The sequence below is a fragment of the Jaculus jaculus genome, chromosome 19 (assembly GCF_020740685.1).
Source record: "Jaculus jaculus isolate mJacJac1 chromosome 19, mJacJac1.mat.Y.cur, whole genome shotgun sequence".
Classification (NCBI taxonomy): domain Eukaryota; kingdom Metazoa; phylum Chordata; class Mammalia; order Rodentia; family Dipodidae; genus Jaculus; species Jaculus jaculus.
The window spans coordinates 8,395,386-8,420,124 of NC_059120.1; the positions used below are offsets into that span (position 1 = coordinate 8,395,386).

General features: G+C 35.9%; 1 protein-coding gene across 3 annotated transcripts in view; it reads right to left on the minus strand.

The window, feature by feature from the left end:
- The window catches only part of Adgrl4 (adhesion G protein-coupled receptor L4), a 96,964-nt gene that overhangs the window by 16,354 nt on the left and 55,871 nt on the right, over nucleotides 1–24,739 (minus strand). For all 3 annotated transcript variants that reach the window (XM_045138758.1, XM_045138757.1, XM_045138759.1), the window contains 10 exons: nucleotides 22,804–22,953; nucleotides 22,370–22,440; nucleotides 21,064–21,243; nucleotides 20,768–20,951; nucleotides 19,580–19,696; nucleotides 15,645–15,850; nucleotides 13,694–13,867; nucleotides 12,158–12,361; nucleotides 9,688–9,908; nucleotides 9,496–9,562 (listed from right to left, as the gene is read on the minus strand). In XM_045138758.1, coding sequence (XP_044994693.1) covers nucleotides 9,496–9,562; nucleotides 9,688–9,908; nucleotides 12,158–12,361; nucleotides 13,694–13,867; nucleotides 15,645–15,850; nucleotides 19,580–19,696; nucleotides 20,768–20,951; nucleotides 21,064–21,243; nucleotides 22,370–22,440; nucleotides 22,804–22,953 — 1,574 coding nt within the window. The remainder of the gene's footprint in view (nucleotides 1–9,495; nucleotides 9,563–9,687; nucleotides 9,909–12,157; nucleotides 12,362–13,693; nucleotides 13,868–15,644; nucleotides 15,851–19,579; nucleotides 19,697–20,767; nucleotides 20,952–21,063; nucleotides 21,244–22,369; nucleotides 22,441–22,803; nucleotides 22,954–24,739) is intronic.

Sequence of the window (24,739 nt, forward strand, 5' to 3'; positions counted from 1 at the left end):
ATTCTGATACTAAACTATCTTACTGGAACTTTATTGGAGCTATATTATTCAAAGAAAAAGAACAATAGAAACAGAGATAAGTTATTAGAACATAAAGGTACTCTAGGAAGGGCTGGAGATGTAGCTAAATGGGCAAATGTTTACCAAGCATGCTGAAGTCTATAGGTTTGATCTACAACACTGGAGGGGGGGGAAGAGACAGATACAGTATAAATTATGGAAAATAGTGCCCTTCTAGGTATTACCAAGAAAAGGGAATAGATGACCCAGGCAGAGAAAATGCTGTATTTTCCTTATTTATAGACAGATAGCCTGGGGATCATCATATTGATATCTGTAATAAACCATAGACCCACAGATTTTGTGGTAATATTCATTAATTTGGGCTTTGGAACCAAGGTTGGCCACAACAAGGTCCTTTTTCATCAAGTTTCCAGGATCTTTCCTCATTAGGAGAAAACTGTGTCGGCTAAATCATGTTTCTATTTTACTATAGCTAAAACTCCATTCTACCCAATGACCATCTTAGGCAGTAAGATAATTACTAATGCTTCATATTTCATATTTCAAGCATGTTTCCCCTAGGAACTTTTTATAGCTGAAGGTTTCCACTGTTTAAAAGAATATTCCATATTCTTCAGTCAGAATCAAAAGGAGGAGATAACTGGAAATGTGTAAACAAAAGAAAAAAAAGGTGACCCCTTGTAGGTATAAGTAAATGTCAAAGCTTATTTTTATAGCTGGTTTTAACTGTGATGGGTCATAAGCCATAGAAAATACTAGAATGGGAACTAAGGTGAAGGAGAAAACTGTGTGTGAAGAGCCTTTACTGCAGTTGTTCAGTTTAATGTGACAATGAAAGCTGTATGATGAGTTCTCTTTTGTTAAGATGTAAGAAATGAAAAATGTTTCTTGTGTACACACTTGCAGAATAAAATGTGGCTAAAGGTTAGCAAGAGCAACACAGTTTTATATAAGCTTACAATAATCATTTGACTTTTCCTTTGACTCTACGATAGCACTTACACAATTAAATTTAAAGAGATATTTAAAATTACTGCCAAGTTAAATTTTAATAGAAAGGGTCGCAAGAAGTGATATTAGATTGTCTCCCAAAATGTTAAAATTGTCCCTTTTCAATTTTTAAAGGATACTCTTCTTTTAATTTCTTTTTTTTTTTTTTTTTTGCAGTAGCTGTGTGTATTGGGCTGGGTCATTATAATTCTTTATTTAATAGAAATCCAGGGCATAGACAGGGCATATTGAGTGTTTCTTTTCCAGTCATATTGCTTTTGAAGCCACTGACATTGTCTGGCCTGGACCTCATTTTGTTCAGTTAAATGTAAAACCTAGTAAAAGTATGTCATCAATAGTCTCATAGGCCTTGGAACAGTAATGGTTTCCCAAGAATAAAAGAAATAAAGTACAAGTGGTAAGTTTTAATGAAAGGTATTTTCCTCTTGATTGCTTTGTTTAAATGTCCTTTGTGGGAAGGGAATGAACACTTTTTTCCAACACATCTTAGTGCACCATCCATTTACTCTCTGAATATTACTGAGATGATTGCTATATGCTAAACTTTATGAACAATTTATTGTGAGAAAACCTGTGGTGTTTGGCTCTGATAGGGCTTAGTCTCCTAGAGACTACAGATATTGGTCAGTTATTAATGAGATATTCACACAAACATGTGTGCAATTTTAAAATGGGAAAGGCATTCCAAAAGGCAACATACATGCTTCTATGAATACTTACTGCAAACATTTTATTATAGACCAGTGAGCCATGGAGGCCTTTTTCTCTGGTGGTGTTGAGTCTTAAAGGGGAGTAGGAGTTGAAGAGCTTTGGTGGTGTTGAGCTGAAGTCTTAAAGGGGAGTAGGAGTTGAAGAGCTTTGGTGGTGTGAGCTGAAGTCTTAAAGGGGAGTAGGAGTTGAAGAGCAGGTGAGATGAAAAGGAGCATGGGAATAAAACAGCAGAGAGGCTGAGATGGGCAGGTGTGCGGAGCAGGTGTGCAGAGGAACTGCCCAACAGCCGGTGTGATGAAACACAGAGAATCTATGTGAGAGGGAAGCTGAGCAGCAGACAGCTACGAGAAGACACAGCTATCTCCCATGTGAAGTGGGTCAATGTCACTGTTTGCCTTGGCCACCACTTTGGGGGAGGGTGTGCTCTTGGCCAGTGTTCTGCTCAAGTTCACTGTCTGTCAACAGTTTATGAAGATCTGGCCCGACACATGTGGTGGACTCTACCTCCAGCTTCTGCCGTGTCTCCTAGAGTGGCCCTTGCGAGTCACACGTGGCTAAATATGGAAGCCCATGACCGATGCCTCACTCCTCTTTCCTGACTGGAAGCATGGCTTCCGTGTACGTGTGTCCGCACACAGGTGCTGACAGGCTGCTCGCGCTGTGCAGGGACGGGGGTGGCCGCCTGGAGGTCCCTCCCACGGGACTGTTATTTTGTAGTGCACAATCTAGTTTTAGAAATAAATTTTGGAACAGAGCTTTTTTCTAGGTCCAGCATTACAGTAAAAGCATTGTGAAGTATTTTCGTCAGCTGCTTTCTTGCTCACATGGTGCTGTTTTGAAGGTGAGTAAGCCAAGAATGACAACTCTTACCACGACTCATGCAGAACATTAGAGACGTGACCTTACAACAATGCAAAGCCAAGAATGGTGTAAACCTGGACTGAAAGGGAAATAAAAGGATGATATTTTCTTGTCTAAAATGTTACCACTTACTAATATGTTTAGTTATCTGTTTAATCACGTCACACTTTTTAAGCACACACTCTTACATTCATTTACATCTTAGTTCCTCACAGAGTATTGATGGACATTAATTTCAGAATAGTCTTTACAGTGATTGTCCAGTTTGTCAAAGTGTAGGACACAATTTTGTAGCCATATGCATTGCTCATGTTAATCTACCTTCTAGGGCTTTCAGGGATTTTGGAAGGCTCTTTTGTTTAGTTGTTTGTTAGTCATGGCAAGCATTTAAATTAAAACTATGCAACTTAGACCAGACTATTTAGAGTAGACATAACTTTCTGCATCCAAAAATATTTTGTTTACTTATAAATAAATATAATGAGAGAGAGACAAAGAAAGAAAGCAGACAGACAGACAGACAGACAGACAGAGAGGAAGGAAGGGCATACCAGGGCCTGCATCCATTGCAAATGAACTCCATATACATGTACTACTTGTGCATCTGGCTTATGTTGGTACTGGGGAATTGAATCTGTGTCTTAAAGGTTTTGCAGGCAAGTGCATAACTGCTAATCCACCTCTCTAGCCCAATTTTATCCATCTTTTTAACAAATAGAAAATATTTTCTTAACTTCATGGAGTAAAATAAAGACCTGACTGCTTATGAATAATTGTCAGACCATGTCAGTTTCCAGTTCACTCAACTCTTTCTAAGACTTGCTCTGGACGTTGGGAGATAAGAAGATTATGATGGGCCTAACAAAGATACCTTCTCTTCGAGTTCTGGTGCAAGGAAAGATGAAGGGCTCTGTGCAGTGGTACAGTGTAGGATGTGAGCTTGGCCAGCCTGAGATTTCTTCTCCACCTCAGTGGATGGGTGCTTCCAAGCATGTGCCTTCAGAACGTCGGGACTCAGTTTCTACTTAGTTAAAATTCAGAACACGTGTAATGGGAGCTCTTAACCAATAGTTGTGACTTAAACTCCAATGACTAAAAGCTAAACTCCAGTCCTGAACAACTTGGCCTTTTCCATTCTATCAGATATCATCACAAGGTATGGTTATCTGTTTGTTTCATAGGGAGAAATGTTAAAAGTTCCTTTCCTAGAAAGTTTGGCAAAAAGACAGGAATATGTTCTCATATGGGGGGGGGGGGGAAGAAATCTAGGTAGCTACATAGGTTGCCTATTCTTTCAGAGTGAATAATTGATATTTTATAGGATACATTGGTTGGGCAATGAGAAATGATAACACAAGAAGTTAAATACTTATTTATGTATATTATAGGAGTTTTGCAACTATCAATAAACATTGATTTAAAGAAGGGGTCAGTACTGCTATGGCAGACTGCTATGTTACACTGATAGGCTGATATGAAAATGGCCTGAACTCTTGGCTACACTAAAAGAATTTGATAAAAACTTAGTGAATAAACACTTGACTGTTTTACAAGTTAGTTTCAAAATAAAATGTGATTTGCTTTAGTGTAATTAATCCATATCAAGGCACTGTATGACTCTTAGATTATAGATTTCAGAGCCCTCCCCTAGGCAGTTATAGACAGATAAGCCAAACTTATAATACTAGAATGAAAGTCTAGTAAAACATGATATTTTACTAAATGCTGTTACTATTTTTATTTTCACGTATTACTGAAGCTTCTATGAGGATTACCTGAGACATATTAAAAGGTTTAGTAAAGATTAAAAGATTCTAGATATACTGAATAATAATGATCCTGTTCTTTCAACAGACTAACTGCTTCTCTTCCTGTGCCATTTGTAACAATGGAAAGCTGGAATTATAAACGAATAATAGTGCACAACTTTGTCTTGTCCAGTTATCTCTAACTGGGCTTGAGAGAGCAAAGAAGTTTTATAAAAATGATTTTTGGATTTATATTTTTATGAGGGTTATTTAAGGATAGTACCTTTGAAGGTACTTGCAGTGAGAATACACTTCTATGCATGAGAATGTATTGAAAAGTTACCAAGGTGTTATTTATGTTCTTTTGACAAAGGCACCACTTCATCTTTAAGAGCATTCTAGCTATCTTGTTTCAAGATAGTCAGAATACTGTGGAAAAAGCAGTAAAATGTTATAGGCACAGACATGCTTACTAATATATAGCAGAAGAGAAGATTAGAATGTTACAGTAGCTAAAACACAGAGATCACTAACCCGGCCCTGATTTGTGAAAATATTAAATGAAAGCCTGCAATTAAAGATGTGATCTTGTTGTCCACAGTATTTCAATCACAATGAGCAAAGGTTCTCACGTGGTCATCTAAAGTACAGTGTCCACGACTTACTTGTGCTTGCTGTCCCCATATCCATGCTGTTTGCACTAGAGTAGGAATACTGTGGTCAGTACAGGTCTGGACTAGTGGTAATTCCCAGTGAAGAAGACTGGGTGTCTACCTGATGAGGTCACTGGGCTTCTTTTGGAGTGCTTTAGGTTATTTCTTGCAGGTGGTACTGCTGCTCGGACCTGGGAATAGAGGCCGGGAATACCTCTGACACCTCCCAATACACAGGGCAGCTTCACAACAAAGACTTCCCTAACGCGTCAGCTCCTCCAGAGTGGTGAAGCCGGGTTCACTCTCATCCTTTCTTTTGACCTACTTATTCCAGTGTCACCGTCTTGATATCACAGTAAGATGTAAGCTCTAGTGTCAGCATGAATATTAGAAAAAAGACATCCTTATACATTTGACGGAGCAAAACAGTTTGTATAAATGTTATGCAGGACAATTATGCAAATTTTAAAATCTCTACATATTTGCACTTCTACTTTCAAGAAGCCCTTTCCAGCAATTTAGTTAATGGATATATACAGCTGCATTAGAACAACGGCTTTCTGTGCAATGCATTTTTTTTTAACTGAAGAAACATTGGAAACAAATATTCATCCCAAGGCAAATGAAGTACCATTATGCACTTATGGCACAAAATGTGTACAAGTGTGTATTTTCATAATGAAAATTCACTGATATTACGTAGATTAGTTTAGGAACTTGTAATCGAATGAACACTCACAGACATCGTGCAATGATCTAAAAGTTTACAGAATAAATATTAAGGGTCATAGAGAGTAAGAGTGCAAGATACAATGTGATGTATTCACATAATGTTATGATATTATGCCTGAAACTTGGGTAACTATTAAATTCAAAGTATGCTGATCAGTATACCCCTTTCATATCATTCAACATAACCGCTCTCCCCGCCACAGAATGTGCATGTCCTATCTTACCAGTATTATGCAAGGAACTCATTTTAAACTAAATTTTACATAGATAGCTATTGGTGAAAGGGAATAAAGAAACTGTACACATAAAAATCATAAAAAGAACAGTTAGCTGAGACCACCACAAGAACTTGGAGTTCCGGGCGAATTTACAAAGAAGTAGGTAAGAGCTGTAATGTAGCAACACTTTAACAGTTTTGATTAAAATTGTAATGAAAGCTCACCATTTTAAAGAAAATGCCTTATTTGTACATAACTTAATTAGTATTTGTTTCAATCAAGCAATTTATATTCTTTGGTAGCAGAATATATTCATGGGGAAGTTCAATTTCTGTTAAAAAGTTAAATTATTTTTTACAAACTCTTTTTTTTTTTTTTGTTTTACATTTGTGCATGTGAATCTAGCAACTTGTATAGTTTTGGCTGAAAGGATTTGGCATTAAAGATTAAAAACATTGAAGAAAAAGTTATGGATATTATCTCCAGACTGCAGCTTGCTTTTACAAAGCCTCAGAGGTCTTTCTTCCATGGCTCACTCTTTTGAATGCATGGGTAGGCCGTTTCATGTATAGTCACAATCTTAAATTTTAACCGTAGATTCACAGATGGAATCAATGGGGTCACTCATTTATATTTCAGAATTCAAGAGATCTTTAATAAGTCAATATCCAAAGAAGTCTCTCACATGAACTATGTAGAAAATGTTGCTGTTCAAATATCTAAGCAGTTAACACTTATCAGAGAAGATTAAAGGACTGAATATTTGTTTGAAACACCATACCTACAGGTGGAGAAAGCTATCAGTGCTGAAGTAATTCAGTTCTTACTCATTTATATATTATCTCAAAGACATTTTACATTATAGTCCTGAGTCTGGAATGGCCTAGAGCCTGATTTTTTTAAAAATAGCAAATCACATTTAAGGTGCCTCATTCTTATTCTGTGGCTGAAATTTAAGGACTTCATGTAAGAAAGAAAATGATTTGAAATTGTCCTATATAGAATAACTACACAGTCACAAGTATTCCTAGATTTATTCAGAGAAGTTATGAAAGACATCTTGTCTCTCATTTAAGGTCACAAACATGTTAACAATGAAAGTTTTAAACTTTACTTATATTTTATTTTTATTCTAGAAAGTAAATGCTGATGGTTTTATTAAGTTCTGAACATTTTGGTTTATTTTAGCTCCCTTTTCATCAGAGTATACTCAACAAATTCTATATAGTAATAGGCACATATCCTATTTTGTTTCAATTACGGGATCTCACAATTCACTAATGTCTTAACCATCAGGATCTGCACCTAAATGGATACGCAGGTGTGCACATACCTATACTGTTTGATCACACATACACCCTAATGCATATAATTGTAAACTGTGAGTATAGCATTATAATTTTATTAATTTATTTGCAAGGAGTGAGGAGAAAGACAGGAAATGAGAAGGGGCGTGGGCACACCAGGGCCGAGTGCCACTGCCAGTGAACCACAGACGCATGTGCAACTCTGTGCATCTGGCGCTATGTGGGTCTTGGACCTGGAGAAAGTTTTCAGGGCTCATTTAAAGTCCATCAAAAGTCTGTAGAGCTTATGGTATCTTTTTTCTTTAAAAAAAAATTGGGGTGAGAGATGGCTTAGCGGTTAAGTGCTTGCCTGTGAAGCCTAAGGACCCTGGTTCGAGGCTCGGTTCCCCAGGTCCCATGATAGCCAGATGCACAAGGGGGCGCACGCATCTGGAGTTCTTTTGCAGAGGCTGGAAGCCCTGGCGCGCCCATTCTCTTTCTCTCCCTCTATCTGTCTTTCTCTCTGTGTCTGTCGCTCTCAAATAAATGTCGCTCTCAAATAAATAAATAAATAAATAAATAAATAAATAAATAAATAAATAAATTTTTTTTATTTATTTGAGAGCAACAGACAGAGGGAGAAAGAGGCAGAGAGAGAGAAAGGAGAGTGGGCGCTTCAGAGCCTCCAGCCACTGCAAACTCTAGACACGTGCGCCCTCTTGTGCATCTGGCTAAAGTGTGTCCTGGGGAATGGAGCCTTGAACCAGGGTCCTTAGGCTTTACAGGCAAACGCTTAACCACTGAGCCATCTCTCCAGCCCTGGAATATTTCTTTTTTTTTAAAGGCAACTGTAGAAATGATTTTAGAGAACACATTCATTCTCTTTAGAGAGACATGTTCCCCTTTTCCACGTTCAGCATATTTTCTTGCCTATTTGCATCTGCACACTATAAATCATTGTTTCACATAACATGCATTTGCACCATAGCTGGTCATGTACCTCTCTGTAGAGAGGAGATTATTCAAACACATTATGTAGAATATCTTCACATGGAATGCTCACTTTAAACCCATCGTATCATACGTAAACAGTAAGCTAAATGTATGATATAGATGGGATGTACTAGAACTATGATAGTAACTCCCATTATTTTAGCTGATAGCCATCCAGGAATTAAAAAAAAAAATGTTTTCAGGATTTTGAGAATTAAAAATAGTTTTCTGTTACAAACAGTAAGTATTATTTCTGAATGTACTTGATTTTACCCATGCCATTGAAGGAACAAAGCATAATGAAAATAACCTACTTTTTATTTGAAGTATTTCTCTACTTAGCATGTCCCTCCCAAGGCTTAAAGGAAAAGAAAAGAAAAAAAATGATGGCTAGTTTCTGGTCAATGCGTGTGGAACAAAGTTGTCCAAATTATTGTCACAATTCCTGTCCTGACAACTCATTCCTTTCTCGAGTCTTGTCAGACATTCCAGACTCATTGACAGACTGTTATATTCAAAATCGTTGTTGAAAACTTTCAGCACTTACAAATGTTCTTGAGACATATAAAAATGTCTCTATTTAGAATGGAACATCTAATACCTGCCAAATTTGTAGGTTTGAAACCACTTTCAATAAGAATTAACAGGTCCTCTTCCTTGCTGAAATAGGACTATCAATATATGGCTTGTCTGCTCATGAGAAATAGTAGGTTCTTCTCCCTGACATTGCAATTTGGCTTAAAATCACTTTATGATGACAGGGTACATAAAGATGATAAAGTTGTAAGGATGACAGTCTAATCTTCAAAGATGACCGATCATCGATAAAACATTAAATAACATAAACATCTGAAATACCAGATTATCAGGTGGTCAGCACAATTTCGGTATTACAGTATGAAAAGAGGTAAGTGATAAGTGAAAAATGTTCTTTCCCATGTTATGCAAAAATCTATCCTTCTGCAAGAGGGGCAAATGGGTGATAATTATCATCAAGGCTTTGAATCTGCAAGTTCTATCTTTTTCTCAATATCAAGGCAAAATGTATGTTGTACAAATATATGAATGACATAGACAAATGATGTATTCAAAAGTGTTCAACAATCTTTTTTAAAAAATTATTCCTCATTATTCCTTATTATTATTATTCTTAAATATTCCTATTATTATTATTCCTAATTATTCCTTATCTTATTAAAATAATTCCTGGTTATCAAGTAAAGGTCTTTTGAATTTTAACAGTTTTATACATACGTACAAGAATGATTAGACATGCTGGTCCTATGAAACTCCAAATAAAGTTGTTTTCTGTGCTCAGCCAACATCTAAAAATAAATAGTAGATAAAAACCCATAAGTACTTTTGTGTGCAATTTCGCAGAGCAGCAGTGTCAAGGATATGGAAAGTATTATGAATGTGTTCCCAATGTTGAGAAGTCATCTGAACTTACACTTTGGTGGTGCCGTAGTATCTGTATCCTAACGATGCTGAGAATCCAACCACCACAGCAGGGCTGAGATAGCCAAAGACATAGAAATTCTTGTGCAAGAACCCCTTGTTGTAGATGACTCCCACCACGATGAGGTAAAGGTGGATGCCTTCAATGCACATCCATGCGAAGGCAGCCAGGAAGAAGTAGTGCAGCAGACCAGCCACGATGGAGCAGAAGAGCTGGAGTCGATGGACGAAGAGACATAAACAATGTTTTCATTACAGATCCTGTAACAGCACCTGGCATTTGCCATAGATTATGTCACTTCCGACCATGGCTGACCACATCAACATGTTCCTGTCATGTCAGTTTAAGATTCCACACTTGTAGCTCATTTTCAAGAACTCTGCTTCATCAACATAAGACACTGCTCAGCATATCCAGAGATGAGACTACGCGACTGCCTTTGCCCAGAGATTTGTCATTTTTATGTGTTTATGTTATGGGTACTGCAGGATGTTCACATGCAAACCATTCATTTCTTAGTAAATATGTGATGATTTAAGTTGATTTCTGTTTTGGAAATATTTCTCTTTTCTATTCTACTTAAGCTCAAAGAATGTTAATTATAGTTAATGTTGTACAAAACAAAGTAAATAATCTTGAAGTGATAAAATTTAATTTACAAAACTAAATTATACATTTTGCCAAAATGTCCATCACAAAATTTCGATGAGTTGTTAGATTATTAAGTAAATGTGAGGAGTTAAAAATTAAACACTATTTATGTCTTTACTGCACACCTACAACTGCAGTTAAGTATATAAGAACTAGCAGAAAAATGTGGTTATTAGTGACCCATACTTTTATAAGAACTAGTCATATTTATCATTGGAGAGATAACATAATACACACACTTACCAAAACAAAATATAATTCAAGACTAAAGAGATTATATTCTGAAATATTTTAGAGACTACTGTATGAACTTGAGGAAAAGATAAGAGTTTCAGCCATTAAAATTTGGGAGCTACCCTAGTGAGGAAATGAGAGCTAAAATATAGCTTGCAAATGTGTAGATTTGATAGGCTAGGTTGGAAACAAGCACTGTAAGAAATAATTGTGAAGCAAAAACTGTGGTGGAGGAGTTAAAAAGATGAAACACACACTAGAGGATTGTGGAGGTATATAAAATTAAGATGGGTCATGGATATTACCATAAGGGTGTCATGGTCCAATGTACACTAATTTTTTTATTTATTTACTTATTTGCAAGCAGAGAGGGAGAGATAGAGAGTAGACAGATGGAGAAAGAATGGCCAGGGTATCCAGCCACTGCAAATGAACTCCAGTTGCATGTGCCACCATGTGCATCTGGCTTAAGTGAGTCCTGGGGAATTGAATTGTCCTCTGACTTTTCAGGTAAGCTCCTTACCTCTCCAGCCCCCAGTGTACACTACTTAAAATGATGATCTCTGGCAACTTCTTCAGAACAAAGCCATGATACATAATCAATGACTCCTTTCAGTCCTGGAAGACTTCTGTCTGTGGGCATTTCGTGCTTTGTGGTCATGACATTACACTTCTCTCATCTGCTTGTGTAAGCAGCACAGGATTCTAGTTGTGCTACTGTGTGAATTCCACTGTTGTGTGATTTCCTCTTTTCTGTTCACACCTCCTGCAGGCTGCTGCCTGCTGTTGAGTTACTAAGACATCCCAGTTCCTCAGACACCAGTGATTCTTCTGATAGGTGCCTTTGGCTCAAGGACTCCTCGAGGGACAACTTGGTAACCATGAGGAACCTTCTTTGAATAGCACTGCTGCTGACCTTTGGCTTCCTTCTTCCTTTTCTTCCCAGTTCAACTGCTTGTGCGTTCAGCCTTTAAGACTACAACTCCCACTTTCTCCCACAAGCTCTCCCTTTAATAACTACTAAGATCTTAATCATAAATAATATTTCTGTTATATGTATTACTTACTTAAAATAATGTATATGTGTATTACATGTATATGTGTACATATATTACACTATTCTACCTCTATTGCATATAATATATGTACACACATATGTTTATAGATATATATGTACATATGGGTATATATTATATTAAGCTATGTGTGATTAATATATATTACATTACATGTATAGTATAGGCATACTTATATATTATACTGTTACATATATTTGTACTTATAGATATTACATTATGTATATATGCGTATGTATATATTATATATCATCATTTCATATATGCAATATATACTACAGAAACATGAATTATGATTGATGTATTTATACGTATGTGTGTATATGTGGGTGTGTGTATGTGTGTGTGAAAATACAATAAGGGACACAGCTTAGAGTGTGGGAGGGTCTGCAACCGTTTTGGTGTTTATGTTGAAACATGAATTATGTTTAAGATGTGTGTGTGTGTGTGTAAAAATACAACAAGGGACACAAGGCTACAGAGTGTGAGAATATGCATACCTTGTTTGTGTTTATGTTAATCCCAACCAAAAAGACGAGCTCAGCCAGGAACAGGCTGCAGCAGAGGTTCTTGTGTATTGTCGTCCTGGTGCTTTGAATTTCACTGAAGAACCAGAAGGTAAAAATGCAGATGGCAAGACAAATCAGCGAAATAATTATTCCTAGTTGAGTGATTCTAGTAAGGATATTGTAATCTTTAATACCCTGAGGAAAAATAATAATAAGACGGCTAAGAGAATGACTCAGTAACTTATCCAAGGCCCTACAATTGATAATGAACTTCTTGGTGAAGCATTAATCAAAACATTCATAAAATGTAAAAATAAAAATGTACCTTTAGATGAGAAAAAAATTGTACTTTTGAAACTCTTCAACATCCAGAGATCTGATATAAATCATGTAACATTTTAACAGTACTGTAATTAGTGATTTTTTTAAGCCTAAGCATAGTATATATTAGTACTTGTCCTAATAATGTTATCACCATTAGTTTCATGATATTGGAAAGGCTATTCATTATTGTAATGGGAAAATGGTTAATTAAAACAGATTTATCAGCGGTAAGTCCAAGTCGCATTTCTATGCAGTGATTCCTCTAAAGCATGTTAAATGAAGGTAAGATAAAAGCTGAATATGTGGAAGACCAAAATAGTATAGCTCAAAGACCTTGAAATGGGAAATGTGTTTTATTCCAAAAAGATGAATTTTTATATACAGAACAGAAACTTTCCCCCTTAATATCCTGAAAAAATGGTTATGAATATTACTGCTTTATGCAAATTAACTGTGCCACTTAATATGATTATGGATTGTAAGTATCCATGGAAATAAATCAATAATTTAATGATGAAGCAACACAGATATAGAAGAGATAAAATATATGATAATATAATCTAAGAAGATAGCACTCAAATAAAATACATATTGCAAAGTTATTTACTGTAGATGTTTCGTGTTTGAAAATCTTTGGTGTTCTACAATGTTAAAATATGAGAGATTACAAGTATACTAAATTTTATCAGCATCAAATATTTTGGGCACTTTGTTACTGTGGAAAATAAAGTTATTAATTGCAAAGGGAAAATCCTTAAATTGTATGAACCATATTGTAACTGAACAAGTAGCCACTGAAATTACATAAACAATTTAGAGTCAATGGATGGATGGTTCCTCCAACCTGTAATGTACTGTCTCTAGCTGGTAGCAATTGGGAAAGACTATGGGACTTTGGAAGGTACAGCCTTGCTGGAAGTGTTGTGTCCTAAAGAAGGGCCTTGGGATTTTATAACCCCGCCCCTCTGCCAGGGGATTTGAGGATCCCACTATTAGAAATTACAGAAAACTCAAAAACTCATATACATGTCCTAGAAGGAAAGGGAAAACCCAAAAGGCCAGAAGAAAGACATTGGGCTTTTACAATTACATAAAACATGCTTATACACAAGAAAAACATACAAATTAATTATTGGTGTTAATGACATGAAACAAGAGCAGAAAAAGCAAGACTGTTTACTGTGAGGTACAAAGTTGTCGTACAATGGAAGTACCAGAAGACATCAAAATCGCAAAATGTGTCAGGTGGTAACAACGACACGAAGTGTGAGTGTCATTTGAGTGAGTCAGCTCGCAGCCCTCGGACGACCAGCTTCCATTCATGGTGTCCGGCAAGTAGCTCCAAAATGCACATTGAGTCCAGTACTTGTCTGTGACCTGAAAAAGAAACATTTTACTGATGGAAACAAGAGAAAATGTTAGAGAGATCATTACTTCTATTGTATTTAAAATATCATTTTAATGATTAACAAAATGTGTAAAAGGTATAACATAAGTTTTGATAAATGGAGGGTATTTTTTTAGAACATATACCAACAAAGTTACATGCTAATGTACTTTTATCATGAACTTGCTATATATATATATTTTATTTTTAGCAGTGCTGGGGATAGGTTCTCATGCATGCTAGGCAGATATTCTACCATTGAGCTACATTCCCAGGTCAAAAATTTATAACTACACAAGATCATGTATGTGATACTCAGAAAAAAGTACTATAGATATTCTTCAAATTTATCTTTATTATTTACTGAATATTTGTCATTTACTTCTGCACTAAAACTACAACATTATATACAAAAATAGAAAGTTCTTTTTCATTGTTTCCCTTATGGTGTAGGTGGAAATGAAAGTTATGAAAAGAACAAAAAAAGGTAAAAGTGGAATGGAAGATGGTCTGAACAAGTTTTCCTGGATGATAATGTCTAGATAGACAGTTTGAAGAAGTGAGTTGTGAGCCCTGAGGATCCTGTGAAAGAAGTTTCCAGACAGTTGAGTGGCAAATGGAAAAGCTCCTCAGTAAGACTGAACAGGAATGTTCCAGAAGCAAGTAGAAGGAGATGAAGTAGAGCCCAGGGAGGAGGGTGAGGCCTGCTGAGAAGAAGAACAGACACAGACAGTTATGAGATTACACTGACAATGGGAATAAACCTTCTTACCATCTAAACTAAGGAATCTCAGTGTTTTCATGCACTATACATCATATCCATTTGTCAACCTGTGGAATTATGACTTACAATTATATAACAGTCCATAATCCACTAGGTGATTTCTTACTTATTTTACTTAGTATAAATCTCAAGAGAACCTTGTTAAGGTAGTATGTTAAGAGCACAAGAAATATCAAAATAGATATTTAAGATTAATCACTCATAGGGCATCACATGGACTCAGGCTCAAAAGGTTTTACTTTGCTTTGAGATAGGGTCTCAATTAGCTCAGGTTGCCCTTGAACTCACTATGTATCTAAAGACAGCCTTGAACTTCTGATCCTCTTGGCCATAATTTCCCTAGTGCTGGGATTATAGGTGTGTACTACCACACCTGGTTCTGGGGCCACATGCAGGATGGGTAACCACACTGTATCTCTAGCCCTCAAGTAATATATTAAGACAAATGTTTACTAAAGGAAATATGTCTTGAGTGTCAAATGTACTATGGACACTGTTTAAGGATTCTCATTTAAAAAGTTGAGGTATCTGCTCTTCAAAGATGATACAAAACCCCAGGTGATTTTAACATGAATTTTAATCTGATGTGTACTAAAAGTTTTGTGGTTAACTGAGTAAAGAGAACTGAGTATTGTCGAAGAAGGAATTACTAAAGAAAAGAAATATAATAATAGAAGATATCCTACAGTTGAAGCCCATACAGTTTCAAACTGAACAGATTCACAACATGCCTACTGTAATTAATGAGGAAAGATACATACCAAATATTGAAAATAATTAAGGTGTGTAAAGTCTGATAGATGGATTCTGGATAGAGAGAGAGCAAGCAAATCAAATTGTAATTACAATATTAGTTGTATTCAGCTTCTACAGGTTAATTAACCCTGAAAGCTAGAAGGCACATGGGAAAATTCTAGTGAATGATGAGGAAAGCATTTATAATTTGTAACTCTTATATCACAACAATAGTTAAAACAACTCACCTTCATGTGACTCAGTGTAAATGTTACTTTTTCAAGTTCATATAATGTGGGTGGATTTGAACTAATTGAGGCAGAGATTACAGAAGAGATGACTTTTCCCTCCTCTTCAGAACCATCATAATTCTGAGTCTCCATTAAGAAGTTGTCAGATGAGGAAAGCAAGGGGCCAATGCTCTTATAATACAGAAACACAACTGCAGCACTGCCTATCAATCAAATAAATATACTCAGTGAAATCCCTATGAAACAAACCAGACTCAAGCTCTTGAACATAAAAATGGTGTAGTCCAAAGTGGCAGTTTAAGGAAGTCACATGGAAATACAAGACACTGAAATGGGGGCCACAGTCATCCCATACAGACACTATCAAAGGATGTTAAGAACATATCCTTTGGTCCGCTGTTCACATTTTTGGGAGAAATCACCAGAGTAAGAGTAGCTTGTGGAAGAAAAGGTTTATTTTGTCTTACATAATCGAGGGGAAGCTCCATGATGGCAGAGGAAAACAATGGCATGAGCACAGGGTGGACATCACCTCCTGTCAATATCAGGTGAACTACAGTGATAGGAGAGTGTGCCAAACAGTGGCAAGGGGACACTGGCTATCACACCCATAAGACTGCTCTCCAAAATACACTGCCTCCAGGAGGCATTAGTTCCTAAGTCTCCACCAGCTGTGAACCTAGCATTCAGAACACCTGAGTTTATGGGGTCACCTGCATCAAGACTACACTTGCAAACTGAAAAATGACCATGAGATACTCTGACATCTACTTTGTACAACCTATAGTGGGAGGAAAAATATTACCCGTGAATTTACATTTAAACCCTAACAAAGAACTAGATGGTTGATTGGATTCACATGGAGGATGAAGTTGGTATGCCTATGTGCAAATATGTGAATTGGAGAGATACTGGGAGAAAATTACTGCTGGCTTATAAAATTCTGACACACCATCAAGTTAAAGTTTGCATTTAATTCACTTTTTAAAATATTTAATAGGCATCCTTATGCAGGGTTAGAGGGAACTGTTTGCCCTTGAGTGGCATCACTTTATCTGGTCCCTAATGCTTCTCAAACACAATATCCATACATAACCCAATGCTACAAAATTGTGAACAAGTTATCAATAATCTAATCAAAATTACTGTGGTCACAAAACCGTGCAAAGTAGTATTCCTTCATCACTGTTACATGAGGAAGCAGTTGTCAAAGCTGGTTGTTATTTATCTCCATCATAATTATAAAAGACATAGTAGGAGACATTGCTAACACTCTTGCTTGACCTCCATATATCACACAAAAATTTCTGTGGTCTACTAGCATGGAAAACTCTTACTCTAGGAACAAATAGATATCAGTTTCATATAGATGGGCCAGTGAAGTTGCCATTCTATGAGGTGACGGTCATGGTTAGGGTTACATTGGATCGACTGGATATGTAGTAGGAGCCAAATACATTTTTAGTAAACATGACATATAGTTGAAGAGATGGCTATTTCTGAAGTGGGTCACATAAAACTAATACTCTAAATCTGTACCTGCTACCAAATCATAGGGGCTAAGTCACTAATGATAGGAATTGAAAATTTAGACTCATTTGAAATAAATACATTTCCTACTTGATCTCATCCTAACTCCTTTTTATTTATTTATTTATTTATTTTTTGAGATAGGGAGTTACTATAGCCTAGGTTGACCTGGAACTCACTCTGTGGTCCCAGGCTCACCTCAAGCTCCTGAAAATCCTCCTGCCTTACCCTCCCCAGTGTTGAGAAAGACACACCATCACACCCAGCATCTATATAACTCATTTTGTTACTTGCAATGTTTATGCCAGACTCTTTAGCCATACATGGATTACAATACCTATTAAAATTAATATATCTTCTAAGAACAAGATAAAACCTTTAATTAGTTGTACAGCTGTTTGAAGATTTATTTAGTACAAATAATGGCACTAAAGTTCTAGAGACTTTACTTAGGAATGAATACTTACAGGCACTTGTCATAGGATTTCTATTTTCCCTATGTCTATGTATTTTCTCAAATTGACTCTTGTTTGGAAGGATTTCAGTCATGATTTTATTGCTGTAACCCAAGAATGAGTTGCAACCCAGACTACAGGAATAGCTTCAGAATGATAGAAGTTAAGACTTTTTTCCTGATCCTAAACTCCAAAGTCAATATTTCCAACATAGGCTATGCAATGAAACCCTAAGAAAATCATTGTTCAAAAACTGCTTCATTGCTTCTCTTGAAACAAGCCAAACATTTTTCCTCTTAATACAGCTATTTGTGCTTCTCAGTTTTGTCACCTATTATCCCAACCTCATTAGTAATTAAAAACAGATTGATAGGATTTCCAACCAAAAGCCCATTTTGATTTTATTGTAAAACCATGGTTAAGAGCGCTGAATCTTGCTTTGCTTATCCCCCACTCTTCCTCCTTACATCTCTAAAATTGAGACTAAGCAAGATTAAAATCATCCTGTGCTTGTTGGACCTTTTTCATACTTCTATTAACGGTAGCATGTACATTTACTAATGAATTTCATTAAGCAGTGAGACTGCATGTATCCTTTATTGGGTAGGTGTGATGAGTTTGCTGCATTTGCCCTTACTGTGAAGATTCAACCTTGAGGAAAATATATTTCCTCATCCTGGTCTACTGAGAGCTGACACTGCTGTCCCTTTCAAATGTCAGTCTGCATGCGCAGTCATTAAATGTAACAAAGCTAGCATGCAATCAGGCAAGATCTCTGTGAAATTTTAATTCTGCTACGATTTTATTGTCTGTCATCATAATAGGTATTTTCAGTGCTGTTTTCCCCATATTTCTAAACACTGTTTAAATTGTCTTTGAAATTTCAACTATATTACTTGTTGTTTGGATATGTTCCTAGACATTTAATGTAGGCTTTATTGGCTAGAGTATGGTATAATGAATGTAAGAGTCAAGGATTCAATGACAATGTGTCTTGGCTATCTTTTCTCATTGTTTTATAAGAATGTTTTGTACTTTTGATCAGAAGACAAATAATAGTTATGGAGAAAAATCCCTCAACAGTGGAGAACAAGATAAAACAAAGCAAATCAAATCACATCCTGAGAATGCATATGTAGACTGCTTATTAACGATAAAGCACATCTTTTCTTTAAACAGTGCCTATACATGGAACTTTATATATCTAGTGTATTTTTCTTTGTATTTATTGATATCTACATATCTCTTGAGAAAATATTCAATTCATCTTTCCTTTGGTCACGTATTTACCTGTATAAGAATAATGGCAACAGAAATTCAATGGCAATGAACATTTTCTAAGCACAGTTTTCTGAGTGAATCTATGGTTAAATTCAATTAGTAGCTACTTCCTTGGTTCTTGGTAAGTGCCAAGGAAATGCGTGTTGGGGTGATGGCTTAACTCCTTCCTTCCTAGCATTCCTCTGTACTATGTGCTGAATAAACACGGGCACACATCCTTTATCTAATGCAACAACCTTATCTGATGGATAATGGATATAAGTGGAAATGAGGCTGTTAAATTAGATCATCACTAAAATGCCTACTAATATTATCATTGTCTGATTTAAATGGTCTTAGTATTATATTTAGCTTAGTTAGAAATAAAAAATTAAGGAATGACATGAGGAAAGAAAAGTGTAAACCTAAACAGTAATGGACTATTTTGAACATTACCTCACTATTCTTCACACATTCACAAGAAGAATCAGGACCTAGATGTTGTCAGCCAAAGTTCTTTTCAGGTATTTATAACAAGATAAAATTTCAAAGATAAATGGGCATATCCTGTACATAAACTTCAAATATTCTTCTATAGGAAAGTACACATGACCATATGATACAGCCTGGTGCCTGATGAGTGTTTATGACAGAAGTATTACCCCAGTAAGGTGGCTAAAGCCCTACCATTTGAGTCGTGTGCAGATTTTCTCTTGGGATGTATGGTTATGTAGTCTCCGTCCACATTCATATGAGGGTGAGTATGCATCATGCGATATGAGTCAAACGTGAAAATTTTGAGAGCTGGAACAAGAACGTGAAAATCATAAATTCACCAAAACTAGCTTAATCAATGTATTGGGTGATCCAGAGATAATGTTATCCAACATTATTGTGTTTCAGCACTTAATGGTGGGAAGAATGTACATATCCTGAACAGGTTTGTGCAGGATAAATTATTCCCTGAAATCTCGAAAAGTTCTTTTTATTTTTATTCTCTTATATGCCTCATGGCTTAATCGTTATTGAGTCAAATAAAAGATAAAATTTGTATGTGCTCAAGGACATACATACATACATAATTGCCAAAAGCAAAGACAACCATAGGACTGTAGGATATCTAAAGTACAAATAAAATTTATGATCTGAAGGTTGATTGAAGTAAGTTTCTTGAGTGATAGATAATTCCCTTTGAGGGCACATTTTCATCTTTTTTTTGTGAAGAAATATGGACATTATGTTATTAATCTCAACATTTACCACTTTAATTTGAATATGCATTGAATCTTGGTGAGGTAATTACTAAAATCTACTGTTTTACAGCCAGGAATGCAATAACCGCATTCACAGTGATTAACTCAGAAAACGTATCTTGTCTCCAGAACAATTCTATACACATTCTCTACTGCATCCAAAATTCGGAGTGTTTTAGGTAAACTACAGCAAGCAGCAAACTTCCTAGTTCACTATGTTAGTTGCCTCACACCATCCAAAGGCTAAGCATTCCTACAAAGACATGTAAATCTACTATATCCAGTAGTTCTGATGTAACTATCATTGGTCAAAGGAGATCCGAACAAGTCAGGAGACCCTGAGTGAAAGAGAAAGATGCACTCTGCATGTCCAGTGCTACACAGCACACCAACTGGACAAGGAAGATAGCACAGGAAAGGAGGGACATTCAGATAGCCCTTCTTTTCCTATCATGTGGTTCTTCATTCATATTGCTTTGGTTATATAATCCAAACTATGACTTATCTATTGACAAGACAGCTACCAACGAGATCACACATTATTTCAAATTCCTTCCCCATCATCTTGTGAGAGTGGGAAACAACCAGCACTTGGAGGAGGGCCTTCTCTTCCATGTCTTACCTACGTCAGTTGAATTTGTCTCAAACTCCATAGTCTTCTGGAAATTCTGAGAAATTCTTAAGGTGGCTTGTTCAGCAGTATCTATCAGTTTTGTAAGATGAATTCTTCTATGATTCACAGGCAATTTGTCCCAAATTATAGATGTATTCTTGTGAACAAAATTATTCATTGTTTTTACAAATTCCTGTTCAAAAACAAGTTGTATTGTAAAAATACTGGGATACCACATCAAACACAAATAAAAGGAAAAACCAAAAATCAAAAGATGTTTAAGAATTAAACATCAACATACTCACAGTAAGCATTGAATTAGAATGGATGTCCTTGCTTGAAATTGTGTTATTCATGTAACCTAGTAATGGAGTTGATTCTGCTAATATTTCTATATAAGTAATTATGTCCATCAGGGAAAGTTCAGTCACAGAATTTCTATAAATTATTTGCAACAAAGCCAGAGGTTCTTTTATGGGGCCAATCTGAATAAAATATGAGTTCAGTCAAAGAGAATCAATACAGAGTTATTTGTATAAATGTCATGTATGCATATACATGTGTATAGCCATACACACACACACACACACACACACACACACACACACACACACATATTTCAGATAATAGCTATGTATCTGCCTATGTATCTATCTATATGGAATATCAGACAAACATAAACAATAATACTGGAATTTATTTTATTTATTTATTTATTTAGGTTTTTCGAGTAGAGTCTCACTCCAGCCTAGGCTGACCTGGCATTCACTATGGAGTCTCAGGGTGGCCACGAGTTCATGGTGATCCTCTTATCTCTGCCTCCTGAGTTTTGGGATTAAAGGCGTGCACCACCACACCCGGCTGGAATTTATTTAGAACCAATTAACAAATATCTTAAAAAGCATAATTTTTACTTCAGAGAGGCACAGAGCATATTTGAATGAATGATTTAAAAATAGCTTTTAAAATATAACTTTCTCTGCTCCAGTATAGAATTATACCCCAGCCAGTGAATCTACCTTAATATTTAAACTCATTATTACTCATGAATATTAATATCCCAAATAAGAAATTATAACTTAATAAACTGAATTAGGTTTTATTAATGGAAAAGTTTACTATGTAATTTAATGAAATATGCTGCGGCTTGAAGTTGATCTCTCCCCTTGAAAGTCACATTTTTGATCACATAACAATAATTTTATGAATGTCCTACTTTATCTGCTCTTTGAAGTGCTCACTTTGAAGTACCAAATCCAGTTGTATTTAGCTGCCTCGTTTTAGAAGGTGGGGATGGGTTTGGAGTCAAAGTATGTTTTAACTATTTTATTCAACAAATTTCTTTACATGTTGAAAATAATTTTTCAGTATACCAAGTAATAAAAAAGTAACATAAATTGAACATGTTGAAATCTTATACAATACTTCAGTGAATTTCAAATAAATTATATCTGTGATGAAACATAATACTTAGATCTCTATATGCAAACAGTTACAATTCTTCACAACATTTAAAGGCCAGTTGATCTTCTGCAATATGACTTTGGAAGCCTTTTAACTGAGACCAAACTGGCAAAATTAAATAAATTTTAACTCGATTTGTCTACTTACTTTTTTCAAAGTTTTATTAACATTGGCAGTAATGCAAGCATTGTCCAGGGGGCAATTCACATCCACATATTCTGTTTAAAAGAAAATAGATTACATAGACATTTAAAATATTTTTCTTAAGCTGATCACATGATTTTAACTCATTTAAACTTTAAGAGTTCATTCTTCACCATTGGAGTTTCTCTTTCTGCTCTAGCATGTATAATATGTCTCAGAAAATGGGAGAAAGTACTCTTAAAAGATTAGAACATGAATATCAACTACACGACCCATGGTAATTATATCTTCTACTAAATAAAACTATAACTTTTCTTTAATTCATATTGTCAACCTTAAATTCATCCTGGCTCCTATCTTGCAGAGATAGCTCTTTGATATGTCACAGATGTGTACTAAAGAACCTTCCTTGTAGTTGACTGAAGGATAGAACTTACCTTGGCAGTAAGAGCCATCAGGAGGTGTGAAACTCAACTTCCCCGTGGGTGTTCCGTACCCTTCTTTGCAGATGCAGTCATACCCACCGTCCGTGTTTTCACATATGGCATGTTCACCACAGACATCTGATTCATTACACTCATCTATATCTGAAAATATTTGAAAGAGTAATATTTTTTTTTAGTGTAGTGCTCTTTTACTTTCTAACATGCTGAAAACAGTATTACATATGGTTAGTGATTTCATATCACAGTGAGCAGGAGAGCAAGGAAAATCCCATCGTTTGAAAACAGGGGCAGCAAACTCAGCTGCATGTGTTTTTAACTCTCATTTGGCCAATTTATTTTGACAGAATATCAGAAATGTTATTCATGGGCCTAGCTTTCCAATTGCTGTCTGAAGAGTGTGATTCATAAACAAAGTCATTACGCTCACCCCCATCACTGAGGACATAACATTTAAGTCTTCATTTAATGAAGATCCACTTAAAAGTATTTGTCTGCTAGGCTTGGGCTCAATTGGTTTTAACTTGGTTTATAGTAATCTGGAGATGAGAAGACTCACTCACTTGAACGTCATTCTACTAACTAAGGTTTAGTAGAATGTGTGGCCCAACCCCTCACAATGTGCCCTAATGGATTACTTTTTCATATGTTAATTGGACTATGATTCCTAATATTTAGTCACTGAAGATGGAGTATGTGAAGATGGAACATGGAGAAAGTCTTTAGACTTAAGACCTAAATTCTCAGTAGTTATAAACTTAGACTATAACTATTGTATATATCATTTAATTTCTTTTTAATATTTTACTTATTTTTTTTATTTGAAAGACAGAGTGAGAGAAAAGCAGATAGAGTGAGAGAGAAAGAGAGGGAAAGAAAGTGAGAGAGAGAAGGGGTGTGCCATGGCCCCCAGCAAGTGAACCTGAACTCCAGACTCACGTGCTACCTTTTGTGTGCTGCTTGTGGGTACTGGGGAATCAGGCCTGGGTGCTTCGGCTTCATAGTCAAGCACCTTAACCACTAACCCACCCATTCAGCCTTCATTTAACTTCTTATTATAAAATCTTACATACTTTAGTGCAATATGCCTTAAAGTTATCAATACAACATAAATATTCTATCAGGATTGGGAATGATTTCAAAGTACTGAGGAGTGCAGGTGTAACTTTAAATTAATGGAAGTCTTTTGTGCACTGAGACCAGAACTGACTTCTTGAAACACTTTTTATTAAACTAATTAGTAAACCTATAATTTTAATTTATAATTTTATTATTAAGAAATCTAGTACTAGCACAGTGCCATTTGCCAGCATAAAAAAGCAGAGGGTTCTTAAAATGTCATGCAGCTTGCCTTAAATTTAGCTGTTCCTAGGTTTTCACTTAAAATATAATAAAGACTGAATAAAAGGGAGAGTTGGCTGAGCACGAATAGTCATTACTGTCCACTTTCTGACTGACACAACGTGATCAGGCATGCCTCACACTCTTGCCATTGTGATTTCTCTGCTAGGGTGAACTGTGAGCCAAAATAAGCCCTGCCTTTCTGAAATTGCTGTTTTTAGGTATTTTGTCCCAGCAATAAGAAAATTAACTAATGTAAGAATGTTTTGTTCCTCTTTTGAGATAGGCTCTCATCCTATAGCCTAGATTAATCTAGAATTCACTATGTAGCCCAAGCTGGTTTTAGGATTCCTGATAATTCTTCTTCCTCAGAATTATATGTTCTGGGATTCCAGCCTGGAACCCTCACACCAGTACTAAGGAGTCTTATTATTATTATTATTATTATTTTGAGCTTGGCTATTAAAGAAACACGTGCTGAGCTCCAACTGAGAAAACAGACCAGTGAAGTGTGAACAGACCCATGGAGCAGCAAAATTAGCACAATTAATTCCATAGACAGAAGAATCAGTGCATTCTATGTATACCC